The sequence below is a fragment of the Podarcis bocagei genome (genome assembly GCF_964188305.1).
Source record: "Podarcis bocagei genome assembly, chromosome: 11".
Lineage (NCBI taxonomy): Eukaryota > Metazoa > Chordata > Lepidosauria > Squamata > Lacertidae > Podarcis > Podarcis bocagei.
Genome location: NC_138136.1, coordinates 9,376,651 through 9,392,154, shown reverse-complemented (window position 1 = coordinate 9,392,154; position 15,504 = coordinate 9,376,651). Strand labels below are relative to the sequence as shown.

General features: G+C 43.4%; 1 protein-coding gene across 9 annotated transcripts in view; it reads left to right on the top strand.

Annotated features, from left to right (window-relative positions):
- CDC14B (cell division cycle 14B) overlaps window positions 1–15,504 on the top strand; it is a 54,298-nt gene that overhangs the window by 3,917 nt on the left and 34,877 nt on the right. For 8 of the 9 annotated variants that reach the window (XR_014013119.1, XR_014013120.1, XR_014013121.1 and 5 more), the window contains exons 2-3: window positions 12,113–12,206; window positions 14,460–14,535. Coding sequence is in view for 5 of the 9 variants with exons in the window: in XM_081213749.1 (XP_081069875.1) it covers window positions 12,113–12,206; window positions 14,460–14,535 (170 nt within the window). In the remaining 4 variants the exon portion in view is untranslated. Of the gene's footprint in view, window positions 1–9,512; window positions 9,669–12,112; window positions 12,207–14,459; window positions 14,536–15,504 lie in introns of those variants that run through there. The other variant, XM_081213750.1, reaches the window with a different exon arrangement.

Genomic DNA, 15,504 nt, shown 5'->3' with positions numbered 1-15,504 from the left:
GCCAATTTCACCATTGTTCCTCTGTCTCTAAGCAAATATAAATTCTGCAGTGCAAAAGCCTAGAAGACTAATGTACCTAGAGATTTCAGATTATACTCCTTAGTAATTAAAAGGTTCTGCTTAGTTATAAATGGATACTGCTTTGATTATCATTTCAACCAATTATTGTGTGGGCTTGTTGAAGAAAAATATAAGTTGGACAATTAGGCTGAAACCAGTGATTTGATGTAAACATTTTCCTTGGCAGTTTTAAATCAACGTTTCAATCATGAGTTAAGTTGACTCGATTTAATCCATCTAACATACAAAGCATTTAAATTCAGCATGTCTCTGCATCTTGGGTGGAATCTATACACATATAAAAAATGTTGTGAAAATGCTTTTTTGGAGGGAAATGATTTGAAAAATATATTGAATTTGCCTTAGCTCACCATTGCCATCTAGTGTCACATTTGTATAACGCACACACCCAAAACGTTTTATTTGCAGCTGTATAGCCGAGTCCTGGGTACAAAATGGAACACTTATATTGAGAAGGCTTCATCTGGATGATGAATAATTGCACAAGTTTTCACTACAGTTAAACTGAAAATCTTTTGAGTCCAGGAAATGTGCTTTATCAGCACCATGCACCTATTTTTTTTATCTTCTTGCAAGAAAGCAGTGAAGGATTGAATTCAATATAATATTACATTGTGGATGTGGAAATCAAACATGAGGGGGAAATACAAAATATTAGGAATACAACATAACTAAAGATGTGGCATTAAAAGATCCCTTAAACTGCTGTTGTAGCTTTTATTTCCACCCAAAGTCTTAAAAGCCTTTTTCTATCTAAACTTTGGACTGCTTATAGCTGCTGAATCGAATTTGCTGTTGACAGCTAGCTTTGTGTTTTCTTATCATTCCACTTTTATTGTTCTTTGAAAGAGGGTGTAAATAATGTTTTGATTTTTATGAACCACATGTAATCAATGGTACATGTAAATGCCCATATAAATAGTGCAAGAGTTATGAACAGCAGACTCTAGCATATTGCTTAGAGCTGGATATTTTAAATCATGTAGGGCTTTTGAAGCCCCAAGCTCCTTGGTGCTTTATTTTTTATTTAACAAAATGTTTATACTACTTGATTGTAATAGAACCTCTTGGTGGTTTGCAAGAGATATTAAAACTATCAATGAAAAACACTTAAAACAATTAGAAACATTTAAAACAATTAAGATTGAAAAAAGATCAATGTCTGTCAACAACTGCATGTCTGGCTAGGCTTGTCTAAGGAAAAATGTTTGTAGCAATGGGTAGGTTGTAGGGCAATTGCACCATAGTGCTAGGCTCAGGGCTGGATAAGCAATAAGCTACTCATTCTAGTCCCAGTGTTCCTAGTGCCCAGTCTAATACTATTGGTTTTTAACATTTCTCTCCCTTCATTTCCCCAGTTCTTTGTAAGCCCTCACTTTGCGGGATGGCATGATGGAGGAACATCTAAAGCCTGTTACATCTATTATGTTCTCATCATGCTCTTGTATTATGCATGCTAATAAACACAGGGTTTAGAAAGTGCAGTTGGTTTCAGATCCCTGATATATGTTACATATATTGGAACCTTTTCAGAAAATTATAGCCTGGTTGTAAACTCCGCCTTGGTCAGGTCTCTCCAGTTGTCCATCCATAGAACAGGAATGTTACTTTCTGAAAAGGGATGCAAGGCATATGGGAGATAATTGTAAAGCACATTACCTCTTAAAAGTGATGCTGCATAAATGGTTAGTAACAACAATAAGTAACAGTCTGTGAATTAAATTCCCAAAACAATTTTTGAAAAAGCCCAGGCATTATTTACTCACAGCTCTCTCTCTCTCTCTCTCTCTCTCTCTCTCTCTCTCTCTCTCTCTCTCTCTTTGCATTGCTTGGCTGGAAAGTTATGTTTTCATTTACAGGGCTTTGCATTGCTTGTTCATGGTAGTACAGTGTTTACTGTGGATACTTTCTGCATTGGATATTTACAGCACTCCTTCAAATGGGCATAGGTAAAGGTAAAGGGACCCCTGACCATTAGGTCCAGTAGTGATCGACTCTGGGGTTGCGGCACTCATCTCGCTTATTGACCGTGGGAGCCGGCGTACAGCTTCAAACCACGACCTTCTGATCAGCAAGTCCTAGGCTTTGTGGTTTAGACCACAGCACCACCCGCGTCCTCAAATGGGCATACTGACACTTAAAAGTGACTTTGTCCTGTCCAAATAAAAAGGTCATTTGTTATGTCAGTCTGATCCTGTGACAGCCTAGATAAGTTGTGATCAACATGCTGCACAGCAGCCATGGACTAGGTATGCCCAATTTGCTGCTTATTTCACATCACACAAAAAATAAAAAAAAGATTGTATATCTGTGTGCCAAATCCTTTGGCAGGCCACAATACATAGCTAGTGGTTTTTGTTCAACTTGGGAGAGCCTAAGTCAGGGGTCGGCAAAGTTTTTGTGGCTTGGGCCCGTTCACAGTCTGGCAGATGCCGCAGTGGGCCGGAGTGCGCGCAGGAGCGCACATGCATGCACTATTTTCTTTCCAGCGCAGAGGAGGCATGCGCAGCTTGGTCAGCGTCGCGGAAGGTGGTCTCTGCTCTGCGGCAGTTTAGCGCGGTGCACGGGAGCCAACTGAACAGGCAGCGGGGGTCCATAGGCCAGTTAAAAGATCCCATGGGCCACTTGTGGCCCATGGGCCTTAGGTTGCTGACCCCTGGCCTAAACAATGCATGACTCTCTTATGTGTGTAAGTTCACTGATTGTTGCTGTGTCAGAATAAATGTTACAAAAAAGCTCAGTATAGCTGGGACGTTGCACATGTCCTGAGAATATGTCTCTGATTTTTCTTGGTGTTGAGCTGGTAATAGAAGATTGCAATGGTAGACAGGGAAAGCCCTAAAGTGTGTCTCCGTGATAATCCCAAGACATGTCGCTCAGCAGCATGTTCCCTGACATAAGTTATTCCAGAATCCAATAACAAATCTGATGCAAAAGAAGAACTTTAAAATTTGGCTAGGAATCTTGCTCTGTAAATGAAATGGTACCCAACTGCCTAAATTTATCAATACTTATTTTGCTATTTTTGGAAAGTCAAGCCTTTTCCCTTTCAGCTGGGGGAGCAAAGGGCATCTTGCTAATGGACTATAAATAATCAGGGCATGAAGGTTCCCTTTTCACATTTATTTTAGAACTTCACATTTATTTTAGAAGTTCAAACCCAAGTTCAGCTGTACCCCTAAGGCTGGGTTCTTGCCTGTGGCATCTGAGTTTATTCAATGAAGTCACAAAGTCATAGAATCATAAAATCTTTGAGTTGGAAGAGACCCAAGGCCCATCTAATCCAAACCCCTGCAATGCAGGAATATCAGCTAAAGTATCCAGGACAGATGGCCACCCAACCTCTGTTAAAAAACCTCCAAGGAAGGTTCATGAACTGCTTCACCTATAACTTGGTGATGCAATGTCAGTCGTGTGCAACCCAGACATTCTCTGAAGAGATCCCTCTGACAATCAATCAATCAATCAATCGCTTTTCCTATAACGGGGTGCACAAAGCAACCCCAGTTGTTTAGCTTTTTGAGGGGATGCTTCTAAGAGGCTAATCTGCATCACTTGGCATCAAAACATGCTACTTTTGCTGCAATGAAAGCTGGCTTCTATATCCTCCTGTATGCTTTAGCTAGATGCCCTCCCTTGCATCTATTCTCCCCTGTTCCTCTAAGTCAGGCTTCCTCAGCCTCGGCCCTCCAGATGTTTTTGGCCTACAACTCCCATGATCCCTAGCTAGCAGGACCAGCGGTCAGGGATGCTGGGAATTGTAGTCTCAAAACATCTGGAGGGCCGAGGTTGAGGAAGCCTGCTCTAAGTGTTTGTTGTTTTGATTTTGGGACTAGAAAGGGACCGGCCAGTGCATTTCTAAAGGGGGAGATTTGCAGCTTTTGCTCAAATTATTTCACGTCTACCATCGCTTTGTACGAAAGACCAGTATTATCCTTATGCTATTGATAGGGGGAGGCTGAGAATGGCCTTCCTAGGTATGTAAACAGTGTCAAGATTTGTACCCGAGGCATCTTGACTTGCACTGCCCGTTGGTAGCCACCCTGTGTCACCTACCGAAAGACTGCAGGCAGCCACCCTGTGTCACAGACTGCAGACTGCTCTGAGCACTATCTTAAAGGCCTTTTAATATTGGATCAAATGCATTTTGCTCACTGCAGAGTTTGCCCTCTGTCTTGGCCTCTTGCCTGATATGTTGAAGTAAGCTGTTAAGATGGGCTTTTGAAATGGTAACACAGCAAGATACTGTTGCTCCTCTTGGTTTCTGTAGGATGCACCACATGGTTCAGAGGAGATCAACATCAGCTTATAAGGGAATCTTCATGTGACCTCCTCAGGTGTTCAAAGGACGTGTAAGGGGGTCGTGGGGCTCCAAGGGCTAGCCCCCCTGACCTATGCACCCAGCAGCTATGCTCCACCTCTCACCATCTTTTTCTTCAACACACGAAACAGGGCTCCACACACATATCGGCATACCTTCATAAAGCTCCTCCACATGAGGGGAATCATCCTGGGCCTGTCAGAATTTACCTTTACTATGTAAGTACATGGTAGAGAGTCCTGTGACAAAAAAAAAAATCACAGCTCCAACCTTCTAGCCCTGTAAGAATTCTTTGTCTTCCAAGGACCTGTACTTCCGTAACAGCAAGATGAGCAAATCATGCAATTCTGAGCTTTGCCTGAAGTACACAAGCACATCTGGCAGGAAAGGCAGAGAGGTATCTCCTCTGAAATCTGCTTCGGTGGACTAGGAATGTGCCAGGTATCATTATCCTACCTAGGTCATCCAGGCTGGAGCTGCAGCCTAGAGGGCATCTTTTCATCAACAGAGGCAAATGTACCTGGTTTGCAGAGGAACCAGAACTGGTGGCACAGAGGACAAGGGGGCTGGAGACCCTGATTTGATCAAATATACTTACAGCAAGTCACCCGAGTTGCAAAATAAGCACCATTTTGCTGAAATCAATGGGCAAATTTCCACTGACCTTTTAAAAATGGATGTAGATTGTAGAGGCTTGCCAAAAAAACTGGGCATTGCGGTGTAGAATGCTGAATTATGTTGCAGCTGGTGGGGCTTTTTACAAGGGTTTGAAAATATATGTATGGAACAGGTAACATACAGAAAGAAAAGGAACATGACCTGTGTAGATCCTAACTAAACCTCAAGTGCACCAAAATATTTGGTGGTTCCTTCCCCCAAGAAGAGGGCTAAGAAGTCTTTTAATATTGACAGTCTTGCCCTTCCCCCCCAAAATGGAGCCTGATCCTATGCACCTTTACTCTGAAGTACATCTAATGTACTGAGTGAGGCTTATTGCTGAATTAAGTGTGCCCAGGTTTGGGTCAGAGTGCATTTCCCATTTGTGAATATTTACTTAGTACAAAGTGTTCCATAACTCAAGGATATTGCTCTTTAAGTGTCTGTTCTGATTATTACAAGGATTTCTCATGACACCCATTAGTCACTCTCTTAACTGCAGCACTTACCCTGTAAATATTGATAACTGCTTTACAGAAGTGCTGAAGTCTGAAAGGCACAAAATGAGCTGGAGCTCTTCCCAAATGTGTAACGAAATTAAATAACTTTCAGAATTAGCTGTGGATGGATGCAAAATGGAGTGACTAGTGAAATAAGGAATGTAACTATTTGTTCCTCTTAGGCTTCAGATGTGTTGCACTATGGAAGTAGAATGTATCTTAATAGGTAAAGGTGGGGTCATATACCATTTTATCAATGTTGTGATAGTTATCACAAACACTGTAGCTTACATCCACACTTCAGTAAATGCATTAAAGTCACTTACTTTTTAAATATGGACCCTGGATCCCTGAGTGGGGTGACATTACTTGGGAACAGAGACCTTGGGCAAGTTATCTTGGATAACTAAAATAGAAATGGTGATGTTACTCAGAGTAGTCATAAGAAAGTGGTTGTAATGATGAAAGAGATTGTGATCGTGCCAAGCCTTTAGCTTATGGTATGGTGATATATAAAGCGAGTTGCAGTACTTTTCAGTTAGCATGCTAAAACAAATATTTGATATCTGAAGAAATTGTAAAAAAACATTGACCCCCTCCTGAAGAAAAGTGTCCATTTTTGGCTCGCCCTTTGAAACTGTCCTCTGTGGACACATCTATTACGGAAGGGTTTAAATGTTATTATTTCTACATTTGGTTTCTTTCATAGTAATAGGTGTGGTAAGGAATTGTAAAAATGTTCTGCCATGAGCATTCCTTTAAAGTTAGCACCCTAAAACAACATCTCCACACCCTGCAATTAACGTCTTAAAATTGCTAATACTTCTTTCATAATATTCTGCCACTAGCTTGGGAAGAAGCAAATCCTCAGCTTACAGACAAATAAGCACACAATGTTTTCTTTTTACCCATGGATTTTCCCTTTGATGAGCAGCAAAATGAGGAAGAGTGTGTAACATGCAAAAGTGAAGAAAACTAAAAGATGTAATTCTAAAAAGGCTGTGCTTTCAGAACTGAGACATCTCACGTGCATTTCTCCCCTAGTCCGCAAATGGTATACCCCTCCCCATAAAAAGTTTAGGAACATAGGCAAGTTTCTAAGACCACCAATCAGTTGAGCTTCTATCAATGCTGGCCACCAGCAGCTTCCCAGGTTTTAGACAGAAATATTTTCCAACCCTACCAGGAAATGCTGAGAATTGAAACTGGGATCTTCACCATGAGTTATGGGGAAGGGCAGATCCTGACAATACTCCATTCATCCGTGGCGAGTCTCACAGCAAAGTTCTATAGTGTGAAAGCTTCCCTGTGCCCCTCTGAGGTCACAATTTGCCACATTGTGTGGCATTATACTTCTATAGGTTTTCTCAGCATGTGTGCATCATTCTTTAATCTGAAATAACAACTGTTGTTGTTGTTGTTTATACCCCACCCATCTGGCTGGGTTTCCCCAGCCACTCTGGGCAGCTCCCAGCAGAACAGTAAAAACACGAGATAAACACTTGACAGTCCCTTGAGATAAAACACAAAGCACCACACAAACCAGTTTCCCTGTTGCTGACAAAAAGCCAATTCATTTATTAGATTTCCTAGCTATGGAATCACACCCCCGAGTGCCATTTTCTTTTCCGGGGGAATCCATGCACTGTAAATCTCAGCATGCATTATCAATTCTTCTCCTTTCTACATGTAAAGGAGATACACAGGTGGGAGTCTGATTTATGGGAAAGCAGCTCACGCGTGGAAGCTTTGATAGACAGAGAATTGGACTAGGACACTAGTCCAAACGTCTGGGTGCGCTTAGCAAATTACTCCCTATGTTTTTGCTCCCTTAAAATGGAAACGTTAGCAAGCCATACCATAAAACTCTTGAGGTTTTGCACAGCACTTTGCTCGTGTTGAGGTGCCAAAGAGGTGATACTTAGTGTTTATACAGTGCTATGAATTGTTCAGAAGTTAACCATATTGTAACAGTTTCAGCAAACCTGTAACTTTGTTGTTGGCATACAACTGTCTCTAGAGACAATGGAGTGTGCTTGGGAGGGGTGTGAAGTCAAAAACGCTTCAGTGCCTACCCCAGAAGGAGTCATCACCCCAAAGGTACTACCCCTCCCCTGACACCCCATACACCTGTAAATTAAATTAGGATTATTGCCCCCATTTTACAGAAGGGGCTGAGGTTGCGAGAGAGACGCTTGTGTGGCTTCCAAGGAACCATACTAGGAATTGCACTGCCCCCCCTTTTTATTGTGCAATCCTGTGCATGGTTCCACAGAAGTAAATGTAAACTGTACTTGTGCATTGCAACTTTTGCCAAAGCTATGCTGGAGCATGTGAAAGAGTGTTCTCAAACAATATACACAAAGTATCAAATGTGGTGACAGTAATAATAATGCAACAAAACAACACCGCCACAAACTGGCTTGTAAGTATAAAACCAAATCTACTAGAATAATAGCTAGAATTGAGATAGACTTGTAACCATTCAAGCAACAAACATACTGTACTAAGGTGCTATGTGCAAAACAAAGCCTGGAGATACTGGAGAAACAAGCTGTACATTTATCCACTCCATGTTTACAGTATCTCCAGGCTTTGTTTTGCACATGGCACCTTAGTACAGTATGTTTGTTGCTTGAATGGTTACAAGTCTATCCCAATTCTAGCTATTATTCTAGTAAATTTGGTTTCATACTTATAAGCCAGTTTGTGGTGGTGGTGTTTTGTTGCATTATTCTCCAACAATGCCTTCCAGCTAAAATGTTTTGAGGGTACAGTGGTACCTCGGGTTAAGTACTATTAATTCGTTTCGGAGGTCCGTACTTAACCTGAAACTGTTCTTAACCTGAAGCGCCACTTTAGCTAATGGAGCCTCCTGCTGCTGCTGCGCCGCCGGAGCACGATTTCTGTTCTCATCCTGAAGCAAAGTTCTTAACCTGAAGCACTATTTCTAGGTTAGTGGAGTCTGTAACCTGAAGTGTATGTAACCTGAAGTGTATGTAACCCAAGGTACCACTGTATTTGGGAGCCGCCTTGAGCACCTCATATTGCGTAAAGGTGGGATATGAGAACTCTTACTTCTGTTTTTTATTATTATTTAAAAAACCCATTATTTTGTTAAAACACACCCAACGTTTCCTCTCGTGAAACCTTAGCCATCTGTTGCTCTCCTGTTTTAGTCTGGAACAAACCATCTCCCACCTATTTCTCTGAGGAGACACAAGATGGCTACGGGGCTGCGATCAAAATGTCACAGACTCCCACAGCCGCTTCCATTCAAATCAGCAAATCCCAGCAGTGCAAAAGCAAGACAGAAGTTTCCAGAATGGCTGCCTAACTTAATTGAAATTCGCGCTGGTTTAGCACGGGCCAAGGGAAGCAAAGAGGCGGGGGCGGGGGGCTGTTTTTGAGTTTTGTGGCTTCGTCCAAGGCCCCTTGAAAGCTGCAAGAGCCTGCCTCAGATATTGTCGCGGAGAGAAGAGGGCGAGGGAAAGGGGGGAAAGCGGGCGAGGCGCCTCAAATGTCGCCGTGGAGGGGAGAGGTTTCTGGCCTCAGGCGGCGAGGCAGAGCCACCGGGCGGCCGCCCACCAAGGAATGGAGCTCGGCCTGCCAAGTCCCTGGGCGAGCCCGGCTACTGCGTATCCCCCCGCGGGCCGGGCCAGCTCTCCTGGCGGCTGCTGGGCTGGGGGAAGAAGGGCCGTGCCCCGCTCGGAAGGCGAAGGGCGGCTGCTGCTGCTGCTGCCTCCGGCTAGCGGGAGCGGCTCTGCCCCGTTCGCCAGCCAATGGCAGCCGCGGGGAGGCCTCGAGAGCCGCTTCACCGACGGGGCTGGCTTTTCTCCTCAAGTCGCCGGCGCTTCCCCCCACCCCTCGGGCTCAGGACCGGGCGCGCTCTCGGCCGCTGCAGCGGAAGCGGTGGGCGGCGGCGGAGGAGGCTCCGCAGCGTGTTTCTGAGGAAAACTTTCCGGAGAGGGAGGAGCCCTTGGCTGTCTCCCCGCAGCCATTGCCAGCGAGCTCTGCCTCGCCTTCCCCAGCCTCGGCCGCCTTCGCTTCATGCCTGTAAACAATGAACGCCGGGAAGGACTTTCGCCTGTGCGCGGAGGTGGCGAAAGGTGAGGAGGGGGAAACAAGGCTCGGGAAACGAGGGCGGGCGGCGGGCCGGTTTCTTGGGCTCGACTTTTTGGCCCTTTAAAGAAGTTTCCCGGCCAGCGTGTGAACCCGGGACGCCGGGCAAGCAAGCAGGGCGACTCCTCGGCTGCTCGTGGCGTGGATCAGGCCCCGCCGGGCTTTATTTCCCCCCCAAAAAATTATTAATTGGTTTTCCGAATTTATAACAAACATATCCACAAACATATTAAAAAAATCAACAAACATACATATATCCTAACTGTAAAAATTCCACTTTTGTTATCATTGTTGGGTGACTTCCTCGAATCCCCCTGGCTGAGTTTCCCTATAAATCATTGTAGCAGTTTTCCAAAACTAGTTTCACATAAAATTTACTTGATCCATTAACATCTTTCTTTCTTTTCATTTTGACTTTTATCATTCGACAACATCACATATTTAAATCCTAGGCCAATCTGTTACTCGCAAGTCATTCTATTTAAGTTATCTTAACATATTAATGAAATAATTTTTAAATTTCTTCCATTCCTCTTGATACTCCTCCTCCTTCTGGTCGCGGACTCTTCCGGTTAGCTCTGATAAATCCATCATCTTCATAAACCCGCTGGGGTTTATACCCTGTTTGCGAGAAGTTTGGCGGGGGTGGAATACAAGTGACAATCTCGCAGCGAGTGTCATTGTGTAACAAAAGGAGCCCCGGACTTTCCTTTCCTCGAGCTTTGTCTTTTATATAAGCCGTTTAAATTTGGCATCTTTATTTGGCATTAAATGCAAGTGGTTTGTGGTTATTAGCTGCTTTGCAAAAGGATACAAACTGCAGGCTGCCGGCAGCTGTCTGTCTTCACATGGGGGTGGGTGGCTGGGTAGACTGCGTTTGTAAATACTGTGCACACGCGAGCAAGCAAATCTGCTGGTGCAATACCCCATTGCAGTGGAAATAAAACAGAAACCTCAAGAGAACAAAACCGGTGAATCTGAGAATACAACCCAATCCTAGCTATGTAAGCTCCCTTGACTTCAGGAGGGTTTTCTTCCCTCCTCTAAGGCTAGGATGTATATAATTCAAGGCCCGTGGCTCTTCCAAGTAAAACATGTTTATTGCTGTGTTGCACCATGGCCTTACAGGTATTTACCGTATTTTTCGCTCTATAAGAAGCACCAGACCACAAGACGCACCTAGTTTTTGGAGGAGGAAAACAAGAAAAAAAATATTCTGAATTTCAGAAGCCAGAACAGCAAGAGGGATCGCTGCACAGTGAAAGCAGCATTCCCTCTTGCTGTTCTGGGTTCTGTGATAGCTGCGCAGCCTGCATTCGCCCCATAAGACGCACACACATTTCTCCTTACTTTTTAGGTGAGAAAAAGTGAGTCTTATAGAGCAAAAAATACGGTACTTGGAAGTCCCCTTGGAAATCGCTAGGGCTTTCTAGTGGGGCAAAGACTAGTTGATTTAAATAAATGTGGCAAAGAATCCACTGGGATGCTACAGGCTGGCATGCTCATCTGTTTGGTTTGGAAATGTTTTAGAGTGCTGCTTTTGTTAATCAAGAGGTTTTTGTGAAATGATTGCTTTTCATTCAAAAGAGAACTTTAAAAAAAAAAAACACCTCCTCATTCTTCCTTCGCAGTTGCATTTCATACTTCCTCCAGTAATTTAGAGATAGCCGTAAGGGTATGATCAAAGCCACTAGTTTGACCTGTGCTCTGACCCAAGCAGAGTTTTAAGTGAATAATAACATATTTTCTTTGTTTCCCCCTCCTCTTTGCCTTTAACAAAACAAAGCCCAAAGCACACATTTTAAGCAAGTTTGATTACATGCAAATGATGTGAAGGGGAATTTGCTAGACTAAGACTAGGGTTTCTAGAACCACCACAATGTCCACCTATTAGGTGTGGATATCTGCCAGGGAAAGTCTCTGCATGTAGTGGTATTGAGGCACAGAGGGAGGAAAAGCCTAGGCTTTTTCTTGCAAATGTCCATTCCTATAATGCGTGGATGCTGGAGTGGAGCCAGTGGCAATGCACAAGCACACAGCCCTGTTCTACACATCGTTCCCCTTAATAAAACGCATACTTGAGGGCTGATTTAGTAATGTATTATTTCCTTCTCACAGTGAAAGTAAGTGGTGGTCTGGTCTCTGAACCACCCTGTGAAGTAGATTGGAAGAACTTTGCCTAAAACCGCCCATTGAGCGACATAGGTCAAAGTGGGTTTGAGCCTGAGCTTCCTACATCCAAACACAGCATTTTGGTCACTTAATTCACCACCATGACCAGTTGTTAATGTTTTATGTTGCCTGGCACAAGAGCATATCTGGGGGGTTTTATATCTGCAGTTTTAACTCAGTTCAAATAGGATCAACATATTTGTAGGCAAATATATTGGCTTTCATGACTACTAGTTTCATGCCTGTTTTTCAATTTCAGATCGTGTTTATTTTGCCATTCTCTTCCACAAACCAAAGAGTGGTAGCTCAAGCACACATTATTTCTGCATAGATGATGAATATGTATATGAGAAGTAAGTATAATATTATTCCCTTGTTCTTCAACACAGTGAAATAAAGCAGCATGAGGATGTAATAGGAATCTTTATCATAACAGGTATTATTATAATATCCCTGTCCCTGAAGGGAAAATATAATGGGAGAAATTCAGCAAAGCACTACGGCAATCATTCAGTCAGTGCCACACCAGGCGCAACATCTGGGGGTTAGGGGGCGCAAATCCATGGGTTAGGGGGCGCAAATCCACGGGTTAGGGGGCGCAAATTACTTGCCTTGCCCCGGGTGCTGACAGCCCACGCTACGCCACTGTGCCAGACAAACCATTTCCCCTCTCCTCCCCCTATATACTGTTCTGGGTGTTCTCCCACCCACCCTCTGAGTCAGTTGGGGGAGGCACAGGGGAAGAGACGGAGGAAAAGCCCCCTTGTACTAGCAGAAGTCCTTGTGCATGCTTCCTTCCGCTAGCAGGACTCGATCAGTTGAATCTGGCCCATAGGATCAAGCAAGATGGCTGAAGGTAACCAAACAATGTAAAGAGCATCTCTGCTGGACCAAACCAAAGGACTGTCTGGTCTAATATCCTGTTCCCCACAGCGGCCCACCAGATGCCTATGAGAAGCCCATAAGCAGGATGTGAAGGCAAAAGCCCTCTCCCACTGTTGTTCCCCACCAATGGTTTACTGCTGGGGAGCCATACTGCTTCTGAGCCTCTGTTGTCTCCACCATGACTAGTAACCATTGATGATTCCATCACAGTGGTACCTCTGGATGCGAACGGGATCCGTTCCGGAGCCCCGTTCGCATCCTGAAGTGAACGCAACCCACGTCTGCACGTGCGCAGGTCACGATTTGCCGCTTCTGCGCATGCGCGTGACGTCATTTTTAGCACCTGTGCATGTGCGAGTGGTGAAACCCGGAAGTAGCACATTCCGTTACTTCCTGGTCGCCGCAGAGTGCAACCCAAAAATGCTCAACCTGAAGCAACATCAACCCGAGGTATGACTGTAATTAGTTTAACCAAGAAAGTAGCCATCACTAGGTCTTATAGCAGCAAATTGCATATGCCCAACTAAAAATTAGCAAGGTTCTTGAGGGACCACTTAATATTTTATACACACACACACACACACACACACACACACACCGAGTTCTCATCTCAATTTCTCCTCACAGCAACCCTGTGAAGTAGATTAGAGTGGGAGTCCCAGTAAACATATTGGCTGAGTGGAGATTTGAACCCTGGTTTCCAGGTCCTAGCCCAACACCCTAGCCACTACACCAAACAGGCTTTCAAAACATATATAGATCATATTTTAAATAGCCTTTAACTGGTACATATCAGAAAACGATTGTAGATGTTGCCAGTGCCATATTATAAAATTGGTTGTCCATGGACCATAAGTTAGCTTGCTTTTTATAATACGGTCTTCATGAAAACAATTTCAGTTTCCCTTGTTTAAAGAAAAAAAGCAGTCATGCAGATACAAGAACAGATGGTCTCAACTGTTCATCAGCCTTTCTGTGGATCCCCTGAATAGGCTACAGTTTGAGGGGAAACTGTGTGTAGCCAGTATAAACTGCTTAGTCAAGATTCTGTATCTTTGCTACGTCATTGCAAGCATCCTGTTTTCTGAAAAAAGACAGGCTCAGATCAGAGACTTGTTCAGCAAGAAACAGGCAGCATCCTTTGTGGGTTGCCTTTGGTAGATATTCCTGAATTAAACACCCACAACAGAGGCTGATTGGTAGGAGGCAAGGACAGAATAAGAATCATTCAGAGATCCAGCGGGCAACTTCCACCTTATTCAGTTCTTGTCACCTTCAGTATATATTTTAATTTGCAGCTGGAAGGTTTTGAAGGGTTTTAACAGGGTGCTAACAAGCTTTTGTAATTTCTGCATTGTTACCTTTCAGACTGACTTTTCTAAGAACAATGTCTGCAAATTGTTTTAGAGAAAATTCCCAAATTGTTCCAACACACACTGACATTGTAATCCAGTAGACACCGCAGAGCTGTTTTACAAGATGTATGAGGGTTACATAATTGTTTTTCCACCGATAATTGCAACGTATTCGAACAGTAATCTAGAAGTGAATCTGAATAAGTGGCATGTCAGCTATAATGCCTGCTTATGTGGGCAGTGCTGGCAGAGTTGAGGAGGGATGTGGTTCTTTTGAACAGCCATTTCAACCGAAGTATTTCAGTTTAAGCGAACTTCTTTTCTTCTTCACCCCTCTCTTACCCACCCGCCCCCCCTTTCCCCAAGTTTCTATGCAGATTTTGGCCCACTCAATCTGGCAATGATTTACAGATACTGTTGCAAGCTAAATAAAAAATTGAAGGTAAAAATGAATTTGTACTCAATGGTTTGTATGTTATTATGTTCCTTTATAAAATGTTGCTGGGAGTGAACATTATTCACTTGAAGTTCATGTGTGCACTGTTTTTACTACTTTATAATCACTGGCAGAAAATATTTAAAGTGATAGGGATTTAGGTTGGTGTTCATATAGGTAGTGCAGTCCAGAGAGTGGTGTGTGTGTGTTTGTGTTTGTGTTTGTGTTTGGCAAAAGGGTGGGGAAGAATAATGTGGTAGAACTTGCCTGCTTTTATTTTGGAGTACAAATAACAGGGAATTCATTCTGTGGTTAATGGATAAAGGCCGAAGGCAAGAAGCTGAAAACCATGGAACTTAAAAGTCCTCGTGGTATCACAGACAAAATAAACTTACTAGGAAACACTATTTGGAGTGGAAGTGCCCCCTCCCCCAAGGAATTCCTTGTTTCTGGCAACCTGCCAGTGTCTGAAGATAATATGTATTTCAGTTGGTTTTATCTTTTTCATTAAAAAAATAAAATCTTAACAATGCTTGCCAGCACCTCTTGACGATTAAAATACTGGTTCTTTATAATAAACATACCCTGTTGTTTTTAACATTTTAAGGAAAATGTATCTTGTACTGTAACGAAATGGGTGGGATTCTAACCTAAGTCAAATATAGGACCCCCATAGATGACATGCGGCACCCAAGGGATCAAGTTGTAGCTCCTTGTGGACCACCATTCAGCATTACGCACCCTGAGCAAGAGACAAGCCAAATAAAAACACATGACAAAAGCTCTGAGGCTCTCTGCCCTAGTCTATTCAGCGGCATGATATTTAATCTTTTGATCAATATAAAATTGAAAATTACTTACGTAATGGAATATTCCCCACACTCAACTCTCCCTGTGCATCCTGTGCTCTGTCTCCCCAAATATGTTTCAGAGAGTTGGGGCGGGGAACCCAGAGCAAATTTAGGAGGTGTGTGA